The sequence below is a fragment of the Pteropus medius genome, unplaced genomic scaffold (genome assembly GCF_902729225.1).
Source record: "Pteropus medius unplaced genomic scaffold, Ma_sr-lr_union100, whole genome shotgun sequence".
Lineage (NCBI taxonomy): Eukaryota > Metazoa > Chordata > Mammalia > Chiroptera > Pteropodidae > Pteropus > Pteropus medius.
This window is the reverse complement of record NW_024356249.1, coordinates 9,236,866-9,260,941: the sequence shown is the minus strand read 5'-3', so window position 1 is coordinate 9,260,941 and position 24,076 is coordinate 9,236,866. Positions and strand designations below refer to the sequence as shown.

Sequence of the window (24,076 nt, the reverse complement as noted above, 5' to 3'; positions counted from 1 at the left end):
CCAATTCCTGTGTAGTAGGAAATTTGAGTTTAACTTTTGACTCCTCCAAAACTGAACTACCCTCAGTATCTGTAGGGGTTTGGTTCTAGGACCACCACAGATACCCAAATCCTCAGATGCTCAAGTCCCCTATATAAAATGGTGTAGATCAATACGTACAGTCAACTCTCTGCGTCCTTGGACTCCAAAACGTGGTGGAAAAACAGTACAGGCATTTATTGAGAAAAATCTTAGTGTAAGCGGACCCGTGCAATTGTGGACTGATGTTGTTTCAAGGTCTACTATATATACAGATTTCAGGGGAAAAAAGATTAAGGCAGAAATAACTGTATTGAGGTATGGGGAAAAGACCATAAATTTTCATAGAAGTAATTTAGATAAATCTTCCAAAAACTTAGAAATCCAAGAAGTGTTCGTCAGTTCTTGTCACAGTTGCTAAAGTGTGTGTCATAATACGTTGCCAAGGAAGTTGTCATACACGTGGAGTGAAGTACTTCCCAGTCATCTTCATCCCTTGGAGCATGTTTTATTTTTGAAGCAAGAAGCCATCATGGGAGACCTTCTTTCCTTGTTTTGGGAGGTGGATCCTCCCCCCATACCTTTAAGTTTTACCATTCCAAGTCAGGATTATGAGTGCCGGAAGGATGACTCTTGTGGGGCAATAGGGAGCTTCTTGCTTTGGTATTTTGTCGTTATATTGGCCTTGATGTTCTTCTCTCGGGCTTCTATCTGGGTAGGATATCCTTTTTCATTTTAAATAATGTTTACTGTATACTAAGGGATTTGCCATAAAATAAATTCACTTTACTTTGATGAAACTAATTTTTAAAAGTTTATTTTCTAGCAATAAAAATAATGCAGTCTCATGCCAGAGAATCTAAGAATATGGAAAAGGAGGAAGAAAAAATTTTAAATTATTGTTAATCCTATTTCTTAGAGGTAATCACTGTTAACACTTTGGAGTATGTTCTTCTAGTTTTGTTTTTTTTTTCCTTTATCCTAATATATCTCTCTCCACCTCTCTATCTTTGATCTTCCATGCTTGGCATTATTTTAAAGTATGTATTTTCTTATCTTGCTTTTTTAAAACTTAATATTGTATTGTAATACTTCTCCAAATTATATTCACACAGCAACACCCTTAGTGACTGCATAATTTTATTTTATGGTTGCACCATAACAAACTTGCAATTTTGAGATATTTATGTGGTTTGCAGTTTGTCCATATGCTGCATAACACTGGGATAAACTACCCTACTGGTTAATGACCTCCAAATTCCTTTTGTAGCCATGTAATCCTAATCACAGAGAAAAAAAAGCTGTCGTATTTATAGGATATATGTTGTAGCATTTTGGGGTTTCAGAATGGGGTGATACACTCTCCGCATAGAATGAGCTGCAGAACTAAACTAATCTAGACAGAACCGAAGTCACCACTTTAGACCACCGACCAGCAGAAGAAAATGCCATCCTCTTAGGAATGAGATAGCCCACTTTATAAGGACATATTATGAGTAACTGAGCTCTTATAAATCACTGACATGGAATCCTTGCTGGTCATTAATACCAGGCTGAAGATTAATCAAATCACCACCATTTAGTATTGTAGCCAGAGCGCTGGATGGGCAATGGCCAGCTAGACTGAGTGCTGTATCAGCTCTAGAAGGAGAGGTTTGTTATGTCTATGCCAGCTGATTCCATTATAATAATCAAAGACTCTTTCCCTTACCACCACCTCCTCCTAAGAAGTTTTATCTAAAGTCTAAATGCTGCTTAAGGTAGATACTTTGCCAAAAGGAGATTTAGAATAGTGATAGCTTATATGTATCTTAGACTCCCTAGCTAAGTATATTGAATTTGTCTGGTCTGGCAAGAAAAGCTACTTTAGAAAATTAACAAAAAATTGAAATTGATTCCTGGCAATTTCATCATGAAGACCACTTAAGAGGTCTAAGCTAGTCGTATGCTTCCCTGCTTGCATCAGCTCTTTGGGTCATAGATCTCTGAACTTCAAGGTCCTCAAGAGAGCATACAGTCCAGTCTCCTGTTTGTAGGCAAAAATGATACCAGTATCTCTCCTTTTTTTTAATTGATAATGCCCAAATAAATTAAGTGATTTGCCCAATCTCACACAAGTAGTTAGTGACAGAGGGGGCAATAGACCCAAGTTTCCTGCCATATCATTTGTTTGCTTCAAAGAGTAGTTGAAATGTTGAATTAAATCTATTCAGTGCTGATTAAAACCTTAATTATCTTAGAGGTTTCATCTTTCACTTTGTTCCCTTATGGCAGCTAAAATCAGCTAAACTGCTTCTTCTGAAGGGTCCCAGATTTGAAATCTGAGAGCCATATGAGAACTAGTCAGGGAGGATGGAATTTTCTCTTCACTTTGAACTTCATTTTCACTGCTAAACTCTGAGCCTTTATTTACAACCCTTGAAGTAATGGTAAAAGCGTGATGGAAATGTGGTGGTAATTATCCTTAGACATGAAGCACAGTGATTGCCTCTGGACTTGCCACTTTTTAAGATGCATTTAACCTTTTGCTTTCAGAGACTACCGTATTCTATGTTTAGTTCATGTATTTGTTTAGTGTTTAGTCAGACTGCTAGTGCTAGAAGTTTCCCATACAATACCAGTCTAAGCTTCTCATTTTGCATATGTGGAAATTGAGCTGTTAAGTGGAGGAAGTAGAGGTGTTAAGTGGCTTGGTAAAATCAAAGTTGGTTAGAAGCAGCAAGGCTTAGCCAAAGCCCAGATCTCTCCCACTCTATCCCCAGGTCAGGCCCTGCTGCTCTTTTCATTCCTTGAGTCACATAAAAGACAGTAAAACACTTTTGGTGATTACAGTTCATATGATTCTACTTAGCTTGATGCAAAGTCTTTCTTTTGATTTTGTGATTATATTTTGATTTGACATCAAGTCAAATATGGAAGCTTTCCATGAAAATGATATAAACCTAATAAGTGTTTTTAAACACCTTCTCCCTCCATTACAAAAGTGTGCATTATAGAAAATGTGGAAATGGCAGGAAAGTAGAAAAATGAAATAAAAACCACTCCAAACTACATAAAGTAACCGACTGGGTTTATAAATGTCTAATCTGTTAATAATCATCTCTATACATATTAAATTTAAAATAAGCTCCCCCCCCCAAAAAAAAAGTTTTTTAAAAAGAGGTATCTTAAACGAGGATTTCGCTCTTAAGGTTTTTAGGGAATGGTTTCAGTAACCCCAGAAACAAAGAGGTACCTTGTTTGAAATACTTGCCTACCATTGTAGAGATCAGATATTAAGAAAGGAATGGGTGGAGGATCTTAGATTGCTGTTTTAAATACCCCAGTATGGTACGTTCCAACCCCAAAGAACTTTCTATGTAAATTTATTTTTTCCCTCATTGTAGACAATCTGAAAAATTAGAAGGAAAAAAATCACTTTCACCACTCAAAGCTAACACTTATGTACATCCCTTAAAGTCTCTTTTCTTTTCATATTTTCAGCTAACTTGTGATTGATTATACTGCATATATATGCATCTTGATTTTTAACTTAATATTATAACACTTATTTCCTCATGTTATGGCATATTTTTATTATAATAACTTTTACAACGATATATTATAATCGTATAATTGTAACATAATTTATTTAACCATTGCCTACTTTTGAATTTTGTATTTTATGTTATCCTAATTACACTGCAATGAATATTTCTGTACTCAAAGCTTTCTCTCTTTTGGAGGTTCTTTCCTGGTGATAGATTCCCAGAAGAATTATTATGTGTCAAAGTGTTATGAGTATTTCTAAAGTTTCTGATACATTATGGAAGAGAAGAGGTGCTTTATATTTGTATCATTCGGCAAAACCATTTTCAACATCAAAGAGTGGAACACTGACCTGAAAAATGGAACAAATATGTTTATGGAGTATTGCGGGAGAATATTTGAAATTATAACTATTCAGAGAAATCCATTTATTCTGGTCTCCATATTATGGATAGTAAATTATGGACATTATGGTTGCATTTTGGAGATATTATGGTCGCATTTTGGAAGAAAGTTTCTGAAGGATTTAGGAGATATTAAGTCTATGAATTCAGGTAAAGATATGAAAGAACTATTCATAACTGATAAAATGTCCTGTACAAAGTAATTTAAAACTAACCTTAGTACCATCAAACCCATTTTAAAATGATAAATGATATTTCTCTATAATGTAAGTGAGTACAGGAAAACTTTATAATCTATAGCTCCTTATCAGTATTATTTTCTCTCGTTTGTTCCATTTTGCTTGGTTCAAAACATTTTGTTAGATTATGCTACCAAAGCATGGTCTGCCTAATTGGCAGCAGAAGTGTGATCACTATACTGTAATAGGAATTCAATAAGTATTTACTGAACTGCATTGAATGTTTAAAATTAGATGTGGTCAAAGGGCCTAGGGCAATAGTATTTTTTAACAAGTACATATAAGTGAAAAACAACCAACTGAGATGACTATTGTGTGTGTTACATGCCATGGAGTTGGCTCTGACTCCTGGTGACCCCATGAGCTAGTGATGTCCACCATGTCCCATCGTCAGCAGCCCTGCTCAGCTCCTGTAGACTCATGCCTAGGGCTTCTTTCATGGAATCATCCACCTCTTATTTAGTCTTCCTCTTTTCCTGCTGCCTCCTCTTTTTCCCAGCATTGGTGCCTTTTCCAAAGAACCCTGTCCTCTCATGATGTGCCCGAGGTAGGGCAGCTTCAGTTTTATCATTTTTGTCTCCAACGGTGTTTCAGGCTTAATTTGCCCTAGGGCCGATGCACTTGTTCATCTTTCTGGCAGCCCAGGGTATCTATAGAGCTTTCCTGCAAGAGCATACTTCAAATGAATCTTTTTTTTTTTTTTTCCCATCAGTCTTCTTCACTGTTCAGCTTTTGCATCCTGACATAATAATTAGGACTTTGAGGGTGTGGGTGATCTGAGAGTGTGGATGATGTAAGATCACTATCACTAATCTATATTTCTGAAACAGATGTCTGAGAAGAAAAAAGATGAAGACAGCGGGACAAGCACTTCAGTAAGTAAAGGTGAGAGCCAATGCATATTTGGTATTGGACTATGACGGGAGAAATATGTGCTGACTGTGAAAAGCGAACAACAGAGGTGATCGGCCAAGAGCCTTACAGGGCCTCCCCAGACCTGTGGTGGCCCATTGGATGAGCTGCTTGCTGTAGTGCAGGTAACTTAACTGCTTTAGCAAAGGCTACACGTTACTGGTAGGCAATGCTCAAGTTCTCTTTTCATTCCTCGGCATTCTCCTTTCACACAGCTTCCCTTTTACATACATTTGTGGTTAGAGTTTACTATAAGATTATGAGCTATAAATGACATCCTTTTCAATAGCCTATAAGCAGTGGTGTGCTGGAAAATATTTAACAACTGGCTCCTCCAAAATGAGTGTATGTGTATGTAATTTTAAAAATATACTGAAAAAAAGGATATACATCACATAATTTACAAGTAATAAAATATATAATACTCTTTATGATAAATTCCTTATAGACCACTGATTCTCAAAAATAGTTTTCTTGATTTTTGTCAAACCCTCACATCCTTAGCCAACCTACAGCTGCAACTGATAAACAAGTGTAGTTCTAAGATGACTCTTACTTTCCCTTAAGTTAAAGAGTGAGATTAAAGAAACTAGATAATATATGTTGGAACATAACTTGGTTATCAGTGATGTGGGTGACTTCTTTGCTGAATTGGATAATAGTTTTAGAATACTCTGGAGGAATATTTCCTTATTTTTGGGTGCTATTCACAATACGAACATGACACTTTTAAATGTAATCTTTGTTAGTAACATGTTCTCTATCGCTTTAAACCTAGGCAATCAACAAAACCATAAATTGAGACCTGATTTTTAGTGCTTGTTGATTTTTATCCCACCCAAACTGATTTCAAGTTATCAACATGACGTCACCAAACATGGAGTTGGGAAGAGATGCACAGTAGCACATGATATTTCCAACACCCAGATACAACAGACAAATAGCTTCAAGAGCATACACCATAATAAAATGTAATAAAATAATTAGGAAGTGATGTTTTGAGCATTATGTTTATTTGTTTAAATTGACTTGATGGTAAATTTGGATAATTTAATTTTTACTAATGGCTGTGTTTAACAACCATCTCACAAAATTCCTGAAAGCTTAGCAATCAAGTTCTTGCAAGCTGGTTGATGCAAGCCAACTCCAGCACACCAGTGTTTAAAGAAAAGACTTTTTTTAGTTTCCTGCTACCCAAATCACATTCACATAGGCACTTGAATCTTTAAAACTTCAAGGCAAAGGAAAAAAGTTTGGAGACTTTTCCCTTTATCTGCTGTCAAGGTCCACGCAACTTCAAAAGTAATATATTAAGCATCTATTTGACCCTTCTGGTTTGGGGGAGACTTGGTATGGTACTAGAAAATGCTGTCAGCAGCCACCACTTGCAAATGAGCGCAGAAAAATGGTGGCTTGGCAAATGGCAACTAAGAATGAATCCACACGTGCCATAGGCTTCTTTAGGTAATATGAAGTTATAGTAACCTAACTTGTTACTATAGTGTGCCTAACTTGTTGATTTGTTTCATTCGTTGTTAGCAAGCAAAGATACTTCCTCTAAAGGGCAAAACAAAGATGGTGACTGGGACACTCTACCAATGACGAAAAAGCCAAAGCAGAGCCCACTTACCCCTGTAACTGACTCCGAAGTGGCCTTGGTCAATGCCTACCTTGCACAAAGGCGAGCCAGGCGCCATTCTCAATTGAGCCAGGTGATGCAGACCCAACATGACAGTGACACTACTGAGTGTGACAGTGAAGAATCTAACTCGGGAGCCTCTTCGTGGAAGGAGAGCGAAAGTGAGAACCCATCCCCAGCCAGTGGTAAGAGGAGAAAAGTAGCTCAGAGCCAAAAGAATGCGGGGAGTTACCAAATCAGGGAAAGGCCCTGCCTCCACTGCAAAGCCTTGAGAACCAATGAATGGCTGACACGCCATTTCCTTGGAAACGCTTCAGAAACAGCCCCAATGAAGAGTGGTATTCAAGAGGAAAACTCTGTTCCTGACATTAAAACAAAATTCAGTAAATTCTGAATTATATCAAGTCCTTACCTTACTTGAAGCCAAATGAAAGAAATGAATACAACACCAAAAATCACCAGAGCTCTAGGCGAGGAGGATTTACAATAAAGTCTCTCAACTAACAACAACAAAAAAACATACTTGGAATCCAAGAGGTAAAATTTCAGATAATTCTTTGTTCAAAAACAGGCCAGTGAATTTGTTTATGGCACCATTGGAACATCAAAGACCATCCACTATGATTTTTTATTCAATAGAGCACAAGACAGATATTTTATTCCTTGAGTGTATGTATTTCGTTTATGTCTGTAATACTAATAAGGAAGCTCTTTGAAAATATATTTATGTTCAGAAACCACCATTTACATTTATTCATATGTTTTGATTAGGTGATTGACTGAATGAATTAGGTGAAGTTGGTTAGAAGAGAAATGGCCCATATTCTCCAGGTCCATATTTTTCGGTGACTGACTCTACCTGAGCTGAATTGCTGCACATGTGTCAGCAGCTAGAGGCTGGTGAGGTGGAGGAGCTCAAGACCCTGGAATAGGGCCTCTGATTCCTAGAGTAGAGCAAGGAGGGAAGGTGGACCCAGAAGGGCAGCTGGGCTGTGGGCTGTCCATGGTTATTGTCCAAAGGGCATGGCAAAGAAAAAATTATTCTGACACTTGTTAAAATGGCAAGGAAGACTTTATTTAGACTGTCATGAGTCAAATCTGTTGCAATAGGGGAGAGAAATCAAGCTCAACTCCAAATATAGCAAGGATAAGCAGTGATTTATGGCCAGAGAGCAGGGTAAGGAGGCCAGAGGATAGAAAATTACGAGGAGGAAACCTCGGGGGTAAACTGACCTATTAGGATCCTCGCTAAAGGCAGGCCAAGGACTTACACACATCAAAGACGGAAGATGAGGAACTTGATCAGATATCAAGGGTGAAGGGACTCTCACTAAACTTACTTAGCAGCATTCTTGCTAAAACTGGACTGGTCAGGCCAAAGATAGGATGGGCAGCAAAGCTGAGATCTGGTTGAGAAGAGGGCTCAGAGGAGCCTGACTAAAGTTTGGTTAGGGAGAATCTTAATTGCAAGTTAGCTATAACCCAGACATAGTTGGGGCTGGGTTTTCCAGTTAAGTGCGGATCCCAGCAGTGGGGAATTCAGTAGGCCTAGGTAGATAGGTGACCGTTCTGAAGATCGTTCTTCAGATGGATGACAGAACCCCAGCTGGGATATAAAACAAAACCCAGATCCCAGAGAAGAGGGCTGGCCAGGACAAGATAAGCAGCAGAGACTCTGGTCACTGGGCTAGAGTTCAAAGAAGGGCTTTAAGTCTTAGAGGAGAACTTCCGTGCTATATATGATAAAGTCTGCAACATAATACTAAGGATTGAGCCTTTTTATGGTGGGGGGGAGGGGGAGATCACAGATTGGGGCTCAGGAGTCACTCTGATAATAGCAGCTTCCTTAACTGATTACAACAAAGAGATAACAGGGGGGTAGGGTGGGAGCCCCAACCATAAGAACTAAGCCACTGAAATCCAGGGTATGGGGAGCCATTTATAAGCTTATCTGTGGAGACTCCCTTATTTAAATGGTCTCAAGATTGCAACAGGTTTGAAGCTGTGAGTGAAAGGCAGGACTACTTCAAGATTCAGCTCAAGTGGCAACCTTTCCCATGGAGACGGCTTTTATTTCTCAACGTCCTCCTCCACTGTATTCCTTCAGGCAAACTCGCTATGCCCTCCTTTTATGCTCTAGTGTACCTTGAAAAGTCCTCCATCTCAGCACCCTTAACATTTTAATGAATATATTTGTTTGCAAGTCTCTCTTTCCCCTATATATATGTATCTACTCTTAAAGGTAGAGTCCATGATTTGTCACCTTTTTGCATCTGTGATCCAGCACTGTGCCAGACAACGTGACAGATAAATAAACCAGTTGAATCAATATAGGACAGGGATTCATGAATTCAAAGAGGAGGAGCTTAGGAAAGCAAAGGCAGAGAAAGCAAGGCAGGGACAATATCTAAACCTTAGTGAATGATTCTGATATTTCTAACTTGATATAATCAAGATGCTTGTTTTGTTTATCGAGCACCAAAAACAAAACCCCAAAAAACAAACACCAAGGTCAAAATATAGTAATAAGTTGAAGAGGCAGGATTTAGACCCAAGTCTCCGGACTTCAGAGTTTGGGCTCTTCATTACTATGATTTTGCCCATTATTCTCTGAAGATGGACGATCCTGACTTTAAGGTAAGTGAATCACCACTCCCCACACATCCATAAGTGATGGCCAAGCAGATATAATCTCACCAGGAAAAGATGACTATTTTCTAGATAACAGAGTAAGGGCACAAATGTTTTGCTTGTGGATTTGGAATACCAACCAACGACACTATTATCTGAAGAGTTATTTATATTGAAGACTGCTACTTTACATGGGTCTTATCCCTGGGGCTGAACAGATCAGAGTTATGGGGTGGAAGACAGCCACCTACAGGAAGAAGGAATGAGGGTTGAGTTAAGCCAGGGACTGTAAATGTGAGGGGATTAGCCAGGGTAATTCGTGAGTACATTAAACCAAAAACAGGCCAAACATAGCTAGGAGGACATCTAAAGACAAGGAAAGAAATGCTCTGTATCAAAACATTAAGACAAGGACGTGGTGGGATAAGGAGCAAAAGCATAGCCAGGCCTGTTGGAACTGGATTAATGAGCGAGGTACAGATCCAGTGAGGTGGGAGACAGGGCATGAAACCAGGGCTGCAAACATTAGTCATGGCTGGATGTTGCTTGTTTGCAGAGTCTGGCGTGAGCTGTCGGGGTGGGGTCCTCGAGCTGTGTGATAGTCTCCTCTTTAGGCCCGTTTTGCTAAATGGGATAAGCCAGGCTGTCTCTGGTTCTTATGGTAGAAGATTGTGGCCTGTCTGGGTGGCTTATTTGAAGAAAGGCATGGAATTCTTGGACTTGCCTCCTATCTGTGGCCCTTCTGTGCAGCTAGCTGATCAGGACTGATGTCCATAGCAAATGTCCACCTATATCATTGCAATTCTTGTCAGGAGCTGCTATGCAGGGAACTATGGGATGCAGGGAAAGGCCCAACTGAGATGGATGTGGTGACAAATTAGAGTATATGCATGGTAGGTATTTGTAGGGGGTTTAGACATGGGGGAGCTGTGAGCTACGGCTACAGGGTAGACAGTCTCAAACTCTGAACCAGTATCTGCCCTTAAGGACTGAGTGGTATGATTTTGGTGGGAGGAGAGAGGAGCCAGTAGGTAAAATCTAAATAATAACAGCAACTATAATAATACTGATGATAATAGCATTTAGAGAGTGCTTGCTATATGCCAGGCACCAAGGAAAGCATTTTATGAAAATTATTTACCCTTCACAAGCCTGTAGAATAGATATCTCCCCAATTTTATGGATGATGAAACTGAGGCTTAAAGAAATTAAATGATATACCCAAGATCATATAGCTGATGAGTGTGGGGGAGCTGGATTTTGTCTGACCACTAAGATTTTGTTTTTACCGTGATGATAATACATTATCCATGTTCTCAGTGGAGAGTGATTAGATAGGAACTTGGGAGAACAATACCCAATACCAAACCCAGTCCAAAATGAACACAGGCCTGATCATGAAAAATGGAGCCAAGAGTCAGCAACGGAGCAGAGACGGGAGCATTTCAGCAAAGCTGGAGAGGGTTCACGCCATTGAGCGGAGAGGCCGCATGAGCATCTCTTGCCTTATCTGCATTGGGTCAACCTGGCCAGCTTCCCCACCAGGAGATCAGACCGAAATTCAGGGTGATCTTTAGAAAAAGGAGGGGGAATGAAAAGGGTTGGAGAGGGTAGGAATGAACTTTGCACTAAATTCCAAGGAACAAGAGGCAGGAGTGACTAGAGAAGTGAGGTGGATGACCACGGATTTGACCCAGGGAGAAGGGGGAGAGGGTACTGTGGAGAAAACCAGAGAGCAACCGCAGTACTGCCCTACCGCCCCCCTCTCTCTCACGAAAGAATACTCTCTCCCAACAGTTTCTGGAGTAGTGTTTTCAAAACAGCGACTCGTTAATAGATTGTGAAATCAATTTAGTGGGCTGTGACTAGCATTTATTAGAAAATAAATAGAAAATAACAGAGCATCACACATAATAAGGGTAAGTATTGTTTTTGTTTCAGTGCGTGTGTGTACTCCGTTGCAATGCGAAATGTGTTTCTTGCTATGGTAAAATAAAAAATAAAAGCCACCGTTCTGGGGTTTTCTTTGTGAATTTTCTGATTTAGCCAGCTATTTTACTAAGTTAGTAAAGGCAGTTGTGACCCTGTGCATTCCTGATTGTTGTATGCTAGTAATTAGTAAAATCTTCATCCATACTTCAGGATGGACCAACTGTCTAGATTAGTGAAAAGCTTGAATTAAATTATACTACTTTGAAAGAACTTTAGGTTTATTATTTCCAAATAGAGTAAGTGGAAGCAAGTAACCAACTGTTGCCTGGTGTATAGGGGTGGTTTAGCCTTGGTGAATAGACAAGAGTAATTTGTAATTGACATTTCAAAGAAGTCTTAGAAACAGGCCAGCCTTTGTTTAAATCATAATTACCCTGTTTGTATGTAAAAGGATACTTCTAAAGCTTTTCAAAACAACTGGTTCTTTTAAGTAGATAATTATTCCCCTTCCAATCTTGTTTACACTATTCGGAACTTCAGTGAACTCTCTCTCTCTCTTTCTCTCTCTTTTTTTTTTCCATAGATAGTACAAAGGTTAACTTCAGCCAGCCCTTCCTCAAATTATCACAAATTCCCAATTAGTGAATTCTAAACAGGGTTTCCCTGTAACAATATACCAAAGACTCGTATGATGTGTTCTTTATTGCTTTGAATAACATCTGACAAGTTTCCAAGTACCAGGCCACCTGGATATTCTCTATCTGTCAGGAACATGTGGTCACAGAGGTACATGGGAGGGTGAGGGGAAATACAAATCAGACACAGATATGCAGGGGTGGGGAAGGAGACAAAGGGGGAAGTGCTTTTTTTGGGGTATCTATTATATGTTAACTGAATATCAGATTATAGGCACTTTTTGGTATAAAAAAGCTGTACTTTACATCTAAATTTAACAAAGATACAAATGAAAATAGGAAACTGAACTTTTTAGCATGTGGACTGGAAGTCATTAGAGAGGCCTAGAAAAGTGGGCAGAGGAAAGATGTTATTACAAAAAATATATGTACTTGTCCGTTTTTGAATGACTTATTTCTCACTGCAGAGTTCCACTCTGCACAAAAGGAACTGCGTGATATACTTTAAAAAAACAACAACAACAAAAAACCCAAGCAACAAAAATGTTCTACTCCTGGGTAATACTGTTTTCTAGACCTTATCTTTTATCTTCGGAGCTTGGCTCCTTTCACTGGCGGTTCCTCAAGCTGCCTTATTACAGGGGTCTGTTGTCTATAATTGTCTTTGTTTATTAGGGCCCTCTCTCACCATGAAGTTTCATGTGTTCAAAATCTTGATTTAGCAGTGAGAACATCAGGCAGGGAGCCAACTCTGCTACTAATTAGTATAAATCAAAAGGAGGAAGCGGGGAGATAAAAACCAGATCCCAGTGTAAAGGTCTGCAGCCAGGGTTAGTAAGACTGACTGGCAGGTCAGAGTTGAGTAAGAGACAAAAGGGCTTGGAGAAATGCTATTTAGGGCCAGAGTCTTTTTGTCTCTTTTCTCTGATTGTACCCCTTCAGAAGCAGAAAGGGTCTGTGGCCGCCTCCTTTGATTGTTTTCCTTCCATTCTAGCAGATCCTCATTTTGTTCCATTGTTCCCCTTCGCTTAAAGACTTAAGAGTTTGGTCCCAATTGCTGTAAGCCAACCGTAGCGGTGCCATTCCCCTTGTCAATGAATGGTTCATGCATGGGTTCATGATCTAATTCTGGAAAGGGTAGTTTGCCGGTGGGGGTGATCTGAGAAAAGTTTCTTCAGTCTTAAAAAAGACCTGCACAGGGAAGAAATGGTTCTTTTTTGTTTAGTGGATGATGTCAAGTCTGCACGTGATCACTGCAATTGTGATTACCCTTGTCCGTAGAAGGCATTACTCTGAACGTGTCGGGGTGAGACTATGAAGATTGGGTCCTGAGCTGCTGAATTAACAAATTCTGGAAACATACTACTATTTGACTTCTTATTAGGCAAGAAAACTTCCCTTATTATTTAAGCATTTTAAGTTGGCTTTTCTATTATTTGCAGCCAATACAGGATCTTAGTCATCTTCTGATCTTCTATAATTTTTAAAACTGCTCCTTTTACCTAGAAAGAGCTCTATAATGCTTCAGGTGTTAAATACTGAATAAATCGCATGCACTCCTTTGATGGGGCCTGTGGCTTTGCCTGTGGCGATGATGGTGAGAGCTATTGATAGCTGAGAAAATGTCTTTATAAATGTCGTGGGTGGGCCTTTTTGGGTTGACTGCCTCGTCTTTTTGGGAGCCTCTTATTTCCCAAGTCTCATGAATGTTGGTGCAGTGCGATCCTGTCTGTTCCCACCCCACTTTCAGCTCATCTAGGCACTGATTTCAGTAGGACTTCCTTCTCACAGTCTCTTCTTGAGAATTTGGAATTGGGATCAGGAAAGATATCAGTCTCTTTAGGTGAATGGATTTAGAGCTGTTACTCCCTGAGGCCCGTCTCTTTACTCACTCACAGACATCATGACACTTGGCTAACAGATTCTTATAATAAATTCCCCTTCCTGCTTATACTAGCTCGAGCGGGTTTCTATTACTGGAAACCAAAAGAATTCTTAAAACAATGGTGTGTTGGTAAATGTTTAACAGTCGCCTCTGATCGTTAAAAGCCTTGATTTTGTTGCACTTGCTGATTTCCATGATATAAATGCTCCCACACTTACTTAGTTCAGGCCACCAAGGTGACATCACTGAATGTGGAATTGGGAAGAAATGAGCACACTGGCTCTGGAAAGCCGATCCAAGATGGCTCTGGCATATCACTGCCTAAAGAGAACAACACACAACACACTTTTCAGAAAATCCATAAGTCACATAGGAGATTCAGGGATATATACTGATGGCCGCTAAATTGGGAATTCTGGTATTAAAATCTTTTAATTAATTTCAAATGCGCAGAGTCCTGGGGCTCAGGGAGTAGAGGAAGTAGGATTAAGTTTTTAAATAACATTGAAAAAATACTTCTTTCAGTATCATAATGATTTGGGTGTATTGGGACTAGGGGAGATGTGAGGGGCTTGGACTGAGAAAGGGAAAAAGGCTGGGTGTGCAGCTGGGCAGGTGTGGAAGGAGGGGATCTGTGGGAAGGTAGGGTCCAGGCCTTGACAAAAAGGAGACTATTACCTTCTGCGGTTGAGGAGGGGCATGATGGGAGAAGCCGAGGCCACCTGGTACCCTAGGTTACCATACCAACAAAGGACTAAATTAGGTCATTCGGCCATCTCTTGTAACATCTCTTGATCTGCTTTGCTTTTTGTCTGAAGTTCTTTTAAGTAGGGAAAAGCTTTTTATTACACAATTAAAAATAAGATAAAAAAATTTAAATGCAGGGTTGAAGTAATACTTTGATTGTGAATGAGGTCAAATAATCAGTAAGAGTAAGTCTGGTGTTAGATCTTTCTCTCTTGATGAGGGGAAGTTGGGAGGGTGGAGAAAGGTGGTATCAGAACTTTAGGAAACACTTTCTGGCCTGGCCACCTTCCCACACTTGATTCCTCTGCCTGAAAAGCCAGTCACCAAATCTTTAAATGTTGGACTTCAAATGTTGAACCTCTCTTCAGTTTTAAGACAAGTCTCAAAAACCACCCCTCTGTAACATTTTCTGTGGCTCTCCCAGGAAAGCTGAGACCTGTTATAGCCCTGATCATGTCTTACTGTAATGAACTCCAATCTTTCCTCTCGTATGTTTGATGTTCAAACAACTGGACATTTCGGACAGCGTGCATTGATTAAACTCTCAGAACTTGAATTTTTGTATTTGAGCTCATGAATGAACTTTTCAAACGACTACATTGTTTAGTTTTAATGGCATCAATATCTTCGCGCATCAGTGTTTGTACATCTATTTGCATATTTAGTCCTTGACATTTATACATGGAAAAATGAATGTGTCGATGTTAGTGATAAGAAGAGTAGATTTTAATAAATTTAGTTCAATTGAGATGAAGCTGGAAATCATTAGACATGCTGGAAGGGGTGCATTTCAGCATCAATCACATATTTGGACTTAAGCCTGTTGACTGTTCTTTTGGGGGGGAGGATCAAAATTAAAGAACATATAAAATGCTGAAAAATATATATCTGAAGAATATATCTGAAAAGTGATGTGAACTAATTTCTGATATAAATATTAATTCCAGATGGAACAAGATTGGAAGATAAAACAAAGAAACCATAAAAGAACTAGAAAAAAGAGATAGTAAAAAGTTCCCTAATTTTAAAATAAGGAGGACTTTTCCAAGCATAATATAGATAAAATCCAGAACCTTAAAGGAAAAGACTGATACTTGGACTGCATAAACATATTTAAATATGGAGAGAGAGAGAGAGAGAGAGAGAAGGAGGGAGAGGAACACAGTTAATAAAGTGAAAAGACAAGCTGGGAAAAACGTAGGAACACAAAATTAGGGCAAACCTGAATATCCCTAATACCTAAAGAGGTTTTTTTTGTTTTGTTTTGTTTTTTGAGACAAAAGGAAAGTTTATTAGAGAAGGTATAACACTCCACAGACAGAGGCATGGTCTCCTCTCAAAGACAGAATGAGAGAGAGACTGAGTGTCCAAGGAATTTAGTTCAAATTTGTTTTCTTTTCTGGGTATGGGTATGCAGCACTAAAGTCATGGGGAAGTAGTTTGTAATCTCAGCAAGAATCTTCCTGTAGGTTCCCCTCTGCTGATCAGCCAAGTTCCCGTGCCTAGCAGCATGTGGCAGGCTCTGAACCCAACCTGGCTTAATATTTAGTCAATTTATGTAGTTCTCATGCCTCTTTCCTCTATTATTACCAATGTTTATTGCTGGCATTTATTCTACCTAGTAGTTCTCAGATCTGGCTATACAGTGGATCACTCTAGGAACTTTAAAAGTACTGCAGCCTGTGGCATACCTGTGAAAATTATGGTCTGTTTTGTGAAGGCCTGGGAATTCATAAAGAGTTTAAAAATAAGAGAAAGTCAAACAACTTGGAGAAAAATGGCCAGAATATGTGAATAGAAAGTTTATAGAAAAGGAATTCTGAATGACCAATAAATACATAAAAAGATGCTCAATCTCACAAATAATTAAAGAAATACAAAATAAAACAATGAAATATTCTTCTTATTTCAGATTGGTAAAGATCCCCTAAGTGATAACGCCAGTATTGGGAAGCTATGGGAATCAGGCCTCAAAGCAATGTTAGTGGGAAAGAAAACTGGTATAATTTCTTCAGAGGGAATACAAAAAAATGCTCACACTTTGTGACCTAGCAATTCCGTTATTAAGAATTGATCCAGTCTGTGGCCATGCCACCCTGAAGGCGCCCGATCCTGTCTGATCGAGGTAGCTAAGCAGGGTAGGGCTTGGTTAGTACTTGGATGGGAGACCACCTAGGAAGACTGGGTGCTGTAGGCATTAAAAAAAAACAAAAACTGGTCCAACAGAAATATCCTTTAAGATATACAAAAAATATAGAAAGAATATTCATTGAAGTATCATATCTGCGTAGGTTGCCATATCCCCTGAATCTGCTTTTTTTAAAGTGACATTTTTATTGTGTTATTTTCTGAATAGAAGTACCCATGCGCATTGTAAGAAATTCAAATAACACAGTTATGTTAAAATAGAAAGAAAATTCCATCCCAAAGATGATTACTGCTAACAGTTCTACGCATATTATTTCCAGACCATTTTTGTGCATAAACACATGTGATAAGCTGAACTCTTGCTTTTCAAACCTAGGAACTGAACAGACTCAGATAAATATTTTGAGATATGTTTCTCCTCACCCCAACTCTTGCTATTCACTATCTGAAACTTTAGAGCTGAATACATTTAGAAAACTTAACGTCCTTCACTACCGGAGTTCACTACCTAAACTTTAACTCTTGCTGTCTGAATTTAGAAATAAATAGATTTGGATAGGGATAATTGTATAAATATGATTTTTCTTAAAAAAGTTGAATTGCAATACACACTATTCAACCACTTGCCTTTTTTGCTTATAAATATATTTTTGACATCATTCCATGTTCATTTGTAAAGATCTATCTAATTTCCTTTTAATAAATGCACAGGATTAATTGTGTGTGTGTATATATAGATGTAATTATTTATTAAACTAGTTTCTTTTTGATGAACATTTATTAGTAGCTTAAGTATATGCACTGACATGGAAAGGTGTCCAAATATTATTTTTAAGTTAAAAAGTAATTTAAATCTATGTATAGTCTGTCTAAAATTTTTTAAGAGAAAAAGATAAGCTCGTAAATATAGACACAGAAAAAAGAATTCTGTTGGAATATACACCACTGGTAACAGTCATCAAGGGTACAGATTAGGGCAGGGGAGTCGGGGTGGGCAACATGAGAGGTTGTCACATTTTTGTGTTATAGTTTTCAGTAATGTTTGAATGTTTTTACTATGAGAATATTATTTTAGAAGCAAAAAAAAATAAATCTAAAAAGTATAAAAAAGGTAGTACGGAAGTGTTCCTTGTAGTATGCTGTGAAATAGTAAAAACTGGATGCCATAAATAAGAGACTGGTTAAATAAATTATAGTATACGCATATAGTGGAATACGATATAGCAGTATAATATCACACTTACAAAAATAGACAATAGTAACAACATGTTTTTATATAGCTCAAACTGTTAATTATCTCTGGGGATACCTTAACTTACTGAGTTATTTCTGTAATGTTTCAATTTTTAATAAGTAGCATGAGTTACTTTTGCAACTGGAAAAAGGCTGTTATTTAATGCAGGTTGAAATTAGGGATTCTGTGATTTTTTTTTTAGCTCTCGAGAATAAACTACCCCAGGTAAGTGTATTGTTTAACTTTTATGCATTAGACTTTGTACACGTTTCCAGGAAATTATAGCGTATGTTAGGAGGAGACTGTTTAAATATCACTATTTTTTTTCTGTAGACCAGTGCTATCTAATAGAAATTTAATGCAAGCCACATACGAAATTTAAAATTTTCTAGTAACTGCATAAAAAAGTAAAAGGAATCAAGTGCAATTTCAATAACATGTTTTTAACCCAATATGCCCCAAATACTACCGCTTTGACATGTAATGAATATAAAAATTGTTAATGAGATATTTTACATTCTAATTTTCATACTAAGTCTTTGAAGTCTGGTGTGCATTTTACATTTACAGCATATCTCAATTTGGATGCTAAATGTTCAATAGTTACAATGTCCTACCAAATCATTAAAGTGTGTTTAAAGGAAAAAATATTTTACACTGCTTCAGTTTTTAAATTTAAGTTAAACTAATTAAAATAAAATAAAAAATTCAGTACCCCAATCACACCAGTCACATTTCAAGTGGTCAATAGCCATGTGTGTCTGGTGGCTACATTATTGGACAGTGTGGATAGAGCACATTTCCATCATCTACTGGACAGTGCTGGTCTAGACATTGAGCTCTCAGCTGATAAAATCTTATTAATCTTTGGACCCCTATGACTTAACAGTACCCGTCGCAAAGTAAGTATTCCAGAAATGAGTAATCCATTCATAGATCCAGGACTGGGGCAATCATAAATGGAAACCTGATACAGAAAGAGAGGATGAGGAGATAGATCTTCATACATGGTGTTGGATGGCTCTATTTACTTCCAGCTGAGGCAGGACGGATAGTTATATATTGGAGGTCTTCCAATCTGGTGTTGCAAACGGCAACGATCTATGGAGCCTGTCTGTTCTTCCCAACTGACTTAATATATATATATAAATGTGTAATGGATTTTAAACCCAAGCAAGTGCAAAGGCTGTCTTTGGAAGGAGAAGCCTGGGGTCCAGTGTAAGCTGGGTCCCACAAATTCACACAGTGGTTGTCTGCTGGTGGCAGGAGGGGGCAGCAGAGAGCGGGCAGGTTGGTGAGCTCTGGGGAGTCCCAAAGGATGGGTAGGTAGGAAAATGCAGTATAAGGGTGAACCCAAATTGGGAACTCACAGACCAAAGGGAAAGGCAGGCTAGAAAGCACAGTACCAAGAGAGACCCCAAACTAGATTGGGATCAAGGTATAAGGAAAGATGCTGAGATCGTGGCTTCCCACATCAGAGGGATATTTGGTCTTTCCCCCCGCCTTTTTAAAAATTTAAATTATAAGCAAGATGAAGAACATTAAAGCAACTTAACTATGCAGAAATTTTGGCAAATCTGTGCAGCCAAATCACTGGGTTATTCTTTTGGAGTATCTCTTTCCTATATAATCATTTTGAATGTATGTTTTGTTTTGTAAGCCTCCTTAAAAACAACTTGATGTTCCATAAACATCTTTTCATGTCTTTACATATTCATAGTTTCTTATACAGCATCATTTTTAATGGTCACCTCATCTTTGGTTGGTGTGGATTTGCTCTGCTTGATTTAACCAACACTAGGATTTTTCTAATTTTTTACCATTTTAAACAATATAAATTGTAGGCAAATCTTTGTGTGTGTCCATGATGAGTGCCTCAGAATTGATTCCTGAAAGAAAGAAGAATGATAGGCACAGAGGTCCATATCTGTACGTTTTTGGATTTGAAGTGCCAAATCTCTCTCAGAAAGCTGTAGCGGTGTACGCTCTTCCACTAGTGCCCATCTTCCCAAATCCTCACCAATTCTCGGTAATATTAAACACAAGCATTGAATCTGTAGTTTGCTTTGAGTAGTATGGACATTTTAATATGTTAATTATTCCTATCCAGGAGCACAGTGTATCCTTCCATTTATTTGTATCTACAATTTCTTTCTTCAAGTTTTCTGGTATAGGTATTTTACCCCCTTGCTTAAATTTATTTCTAGGTATGGGTGAAAAAGGTGAAAGAAATTAAGAAGTACTAATTGTCAGTTATAAAAATAGTCATAGGGATGTAAAGGCCAGCAAAGGGAATATAATCAAAAATATTGTAACAACTCTGGTCTCAGATAGGTCCTAGACTTACTGGGGTGATCACTTTGTAAGGTATATAACTGCCTAATCACTATTTTGTATACCTGAAACTAATATCGTATGTAATTGAAAACTAAACAAAAACAAAAACAACTAAGCAAACATCCACCGTAACCAAAAAAGCAAACAACTCTGCTAACCTAATTGCTGAAAAAAATGCCATCTCTTTTTAAAAAATAGCATTTCTTTGATTACTGTAGATATTGAACATTTTTTAATATTTGGCCATATATTTGCATATATGTATGTGTGTCTGTTTGACCTGCCTATTTTTATTATTGTCCATTTTACACAAGATATTTTTTTCTAGACTTTTGTAAGTGCTGTCTACATAGTAAGGATATTAACCCTTTAAAATATATGTGCAGATATTTCCCACTGTATATTGACTGCATTTTCATTGTTTTGGTACTTGACTTCCTGAAGGTTTTTAATTTTTAAAAACACTTTTTATTTTGGAGTAATTTTTGGAATAACTTTAAATTTATGGCAAAGTTGCCAAGATAGTATTGAGAGTTCCTGTGCTTCTTTTACCCAGATTCCCTGATACAAACATATTACATAACGATGGCATATTTGTCAAAACAAAGCAATCCCATAAAAATTTGGAGTCACCTTGCTCATGTGCAGCAGAGAACCAAGCAATTCTGATATAATCTTTATCTTTCTCTGATGGAAAATTTGGTTTCAAGTTTGGTTGATTGATATTTGGAGAACATCTTTTTCAGACACTATAATTTTGTGTATTTTTTAGTCAGAACTCAGAAGTCTATTTAATCTGTAATGTTCTGAAATGTATCATTAATAGTTTACAAACAGAGCTGTAAAACTCTTTTTACTATAAGTAATACTGTTTCTACATGCAAAGGCGTTCAGAGTTTTGATTTTGAAGTGCTTTTGAATCTGGTAACGACTGGAAGATTGAATTTGTAGGCAGTTCTCCTGTGGTTCCATTTAGTGTCTTACTCTTCCTACTATTAGGCTACTCACTTTGTAAGGTTAAAGGGCAAAAATGAGAAGTGTGCCTAACATCATCCCTAATAGGAAGTAACATGCTATTAGAGCACTTTTCTAAAGAGAGCTATCATTTTTCTCTTTTCAAATTACAGCTTCCCCAGGGATAGGTTGATAAGTAAGTGTTTGGTCTGAAATGGTCTTTTCCTAGAGCTGAGAAGAATTATCTTGGATAACTGGACAGTCCAGAGTGTCAGAGCAGTGCCCCTGAGTCTGAGAATGGAACTTCTTGTGCCTGCTCCAACCCCAGATCAGCCCTTGGGCTTTGTGTAAATCACTTTCCCTCTTGGGGTCTTGGTTCCTCATCCTCAAAGCAAAGGGGTCTTCAATGATCTCTTTCCGTCTGGAGATTTTCTCTGTAGTTCTCAAAAACAGTTTTTATTGGGGGTTATGCATATGTTCATGATGTTGATTGTGATGATAATTTCATGGATGTATACGTATGTCAAAACTTATCAAATTGCATATTTTAAATATATGCAGGTTATTGTATGTCATGCATACTTCAACATAGCTATCTAAACAGAATTTATCCAGCCCCTAGAATAATGAAGGGCAGAAGGATGGAGCTCTGTTTTGATTGTCATTAACTGAGAGAAACAGCAGTGCTTTCTGGAGTTTTCCCTACAGCCTCCTACTAAGGCTTGTGCTTTCTCCTCCTCCAATTTCTTCTATTTATTTTTTAATGACTATTTTCATCCATTCTGGGGAATGTTCTTTTTTTTCTCATCTCAGGCTTCATCCTGGAGTCCTCTCTCTCCTTTGGACTAACTCTAGGCTCAGGAGTGAAGGGTCCAAGCTTCTCTTGGATCCCCACTGTGGCTCTAGGCTCATCTCCCCTATCATTTTCAGGATAAGAGCTAGCATGTCCCTAACAGTTATAGTGAATTCAATTCATTGGGTGGTACTTCTCAGTGAAAACTCTTCTTTGAAAGAGTACTATAGGGGAGATAAAACAAATTCTTACAGTGTTACATCACACGGTGTGGCAATTGGATGCAGAACTGCTGAGAGGCTGCCATGGAAGTGACCATCTGGCCACTGGAAAGTACCCTTTCCATGACTTCTCTACTCAGTCAGGCACCAGTCGCTCACCATGGACTCGTGATTATTCCACTGAAATACCTCTTTGAGTCCATCTCACGCATTCCCTCTACCACCACCTAGTCCACATGCATCATTTAAAATCTGGATTTCTCTACGAAGCTCCTTACTTGGCTCCCTGCCAAGATAGTATTGAGAGTTCCTGTGCTTCTTTTACCCAGATTCCCTGATACTAATATATTACATAATGATGGCATATTTTTTTCTCATTTCAGGCTTAACAGTATTACTTATAGTAAAAAGAGTTTTACAGCTCTGTTTGTAAACTATTAGTGATACATTTCAGAACATTACAGATATGACTGCTATGCAACCCATTCCGTAAGGTTCTTCATTCTCAATACTGCCTTCATCATCACCTGGCTGCTCAGAAACCCTCCGAGGCTCTCCATTTCAAGTGTAAACTCTTCTGTTTGGACTGTGAGGCCCTCTACCATCCTGCCCTGCCTTCTCATATTTTACCTTTCCCACCACACCCAGGGGCAGGTCAACCTGAGTGAGGCACGTTTCCTCCCTAACCCAAATGTGCGCAGTGAGTTTTCCCCATCTTCTCCCTTTCTCATGCTTCCCTACCGCCAGAAATCCAGGCTCTCCTTGGCAAATCCTATGTGCTCTAAGACTCAATTTAAACCCCTTCTTTTTCAAGAAACTTTTACTGTTCCTCCAAGTACACGCATTTCAATTCATGTGACTACTGTTTACTCCGTAGATGCTGGGACATGAGGGTGAATTATGGCCTCTGTCTCTTGGTTTCCATTTTCAACGGATGCCTGGGAAAATTAAAAAATCAAGTGATTCCAGGAGTTTCTTAAACCAAAAACACCAGATATGTGCCTTTCCTCTTCAAGTAGGTGCCTAAGAATTCTAACCCAGGGAGTTAAAGTGTGTGCAGATGAAGGATTTAACACACAGAGGACAGACGAAAATTTCCTTGTGTCTGTAGTTGATCCTCGCTAGACTGAATGTAATGTGTGCAAATGACTAATGTAATAACGTATGATTCCTAAAAGTAGGTAGGTGTAATTTCTTCTTTTGCAAGGAAGAGCAAAGTCAGATTAATGTAGATACATGCTTATACACAAGAGAAGATCGCCTTTGTTTAAAAAAGTATTTGTTTAAAAATCAGAATACATGATATGATCTAATCTTTGTTTCAGGAAAAGCTATAAAACACAGAAATTTAGAAAGATAGACACCAAATGGTTTTCTTTGGGTGGAGAAATTACTGGTGATTAAGTAAAACACTTCCATTTTATCTAAACTTTCTATAACAAGCAATTTCATTGTCACAATCAGAAAGACGTTTTCATTTTGGGAAAAAGCACAGAAATGGGGACATCAATTTGCAGATGGATCACTTTAGAGACGGTTCAAATGGAATACTTAAGGGCCTTCCTGTTTTGTTTTAATATAGAGTGAGGACTGGACTGACCCACATCTACAGGGAGATTCTGCAGGTGTGGACTGAGTGATTGCAGCGTTTCAGGGTAAACATTATAAAAATAAACAAATGAGCAAACTAATGGAATGTGATAGGATGCCCAAGTATTTACTATACATGCTGTGCCTTTTTTTTTTTCCTCAGAGACCCAGAAAGGACTTTCACCTCTAGGTCTATTAATCTGGCTTCTATCAATGGGTAGAGTTAGTA

General features: G+C 38.2%; 1 protein-coding gene and 1 pseudogene across 1 annotated transcript; both read left to right on the top strand.

The window, feature by feature from the left end:
• Positions 1–524: 524 nt before the first annotated feature.
• On the top strand, positions 525–7,385 carry SSMEM1 (serine rich single-pass membrane protein 1). Its single transcript, XM_039860810.1, has 3 exons — positions 525–733; positions 5,020–5,074; positions 6,641–7,385. The coding sequence occupies exons 1-3, from the start codon at positions 551–553 to the stop codon at positions 7,132–7,134; spliced, it is 732 nt and encodes a 243-aa protein (XP_039716744.1). The 5' UTR covers positions 525–550; the 3' UTR covers positions 7,135–7,385.
• A 9,263-nt stretch (positions 7,386–16,648) lies between these two features.
• LOC120601306 (uncharacterized) lies at positions 16,649–16,767 on the top strand (annotated as a pseudogene).
• Positions 16,768–24,076: the final 7,309 nt, after the last annotated feature.

Excerpts from the sequence above, each read along its gene's own strand:
- SSMEM1 (XM_039860810.1), top strand. The coding sequence starts at position 551 with ATGGGAGACCTTCTTTCCTTGTTTTGGGAGGTGGATCCTCCCCCCATA. Across the intron at positions 734-5,019 it reads TCTCTCGGGCTTCTATCTGG|ATGTCTGAGAAGAAAAAAGA; the intron begins GTAGGATATCCT and ends TTTCTGAAACAG. Across the intron at positions 5,075-6,640 it reads AAGCACTTCAGTAAGTAAAG|CAAGCAAAGATACTTCCTCT; the intron begins GTGAGAGCCAAT and ends ATTCGTTGTTAG.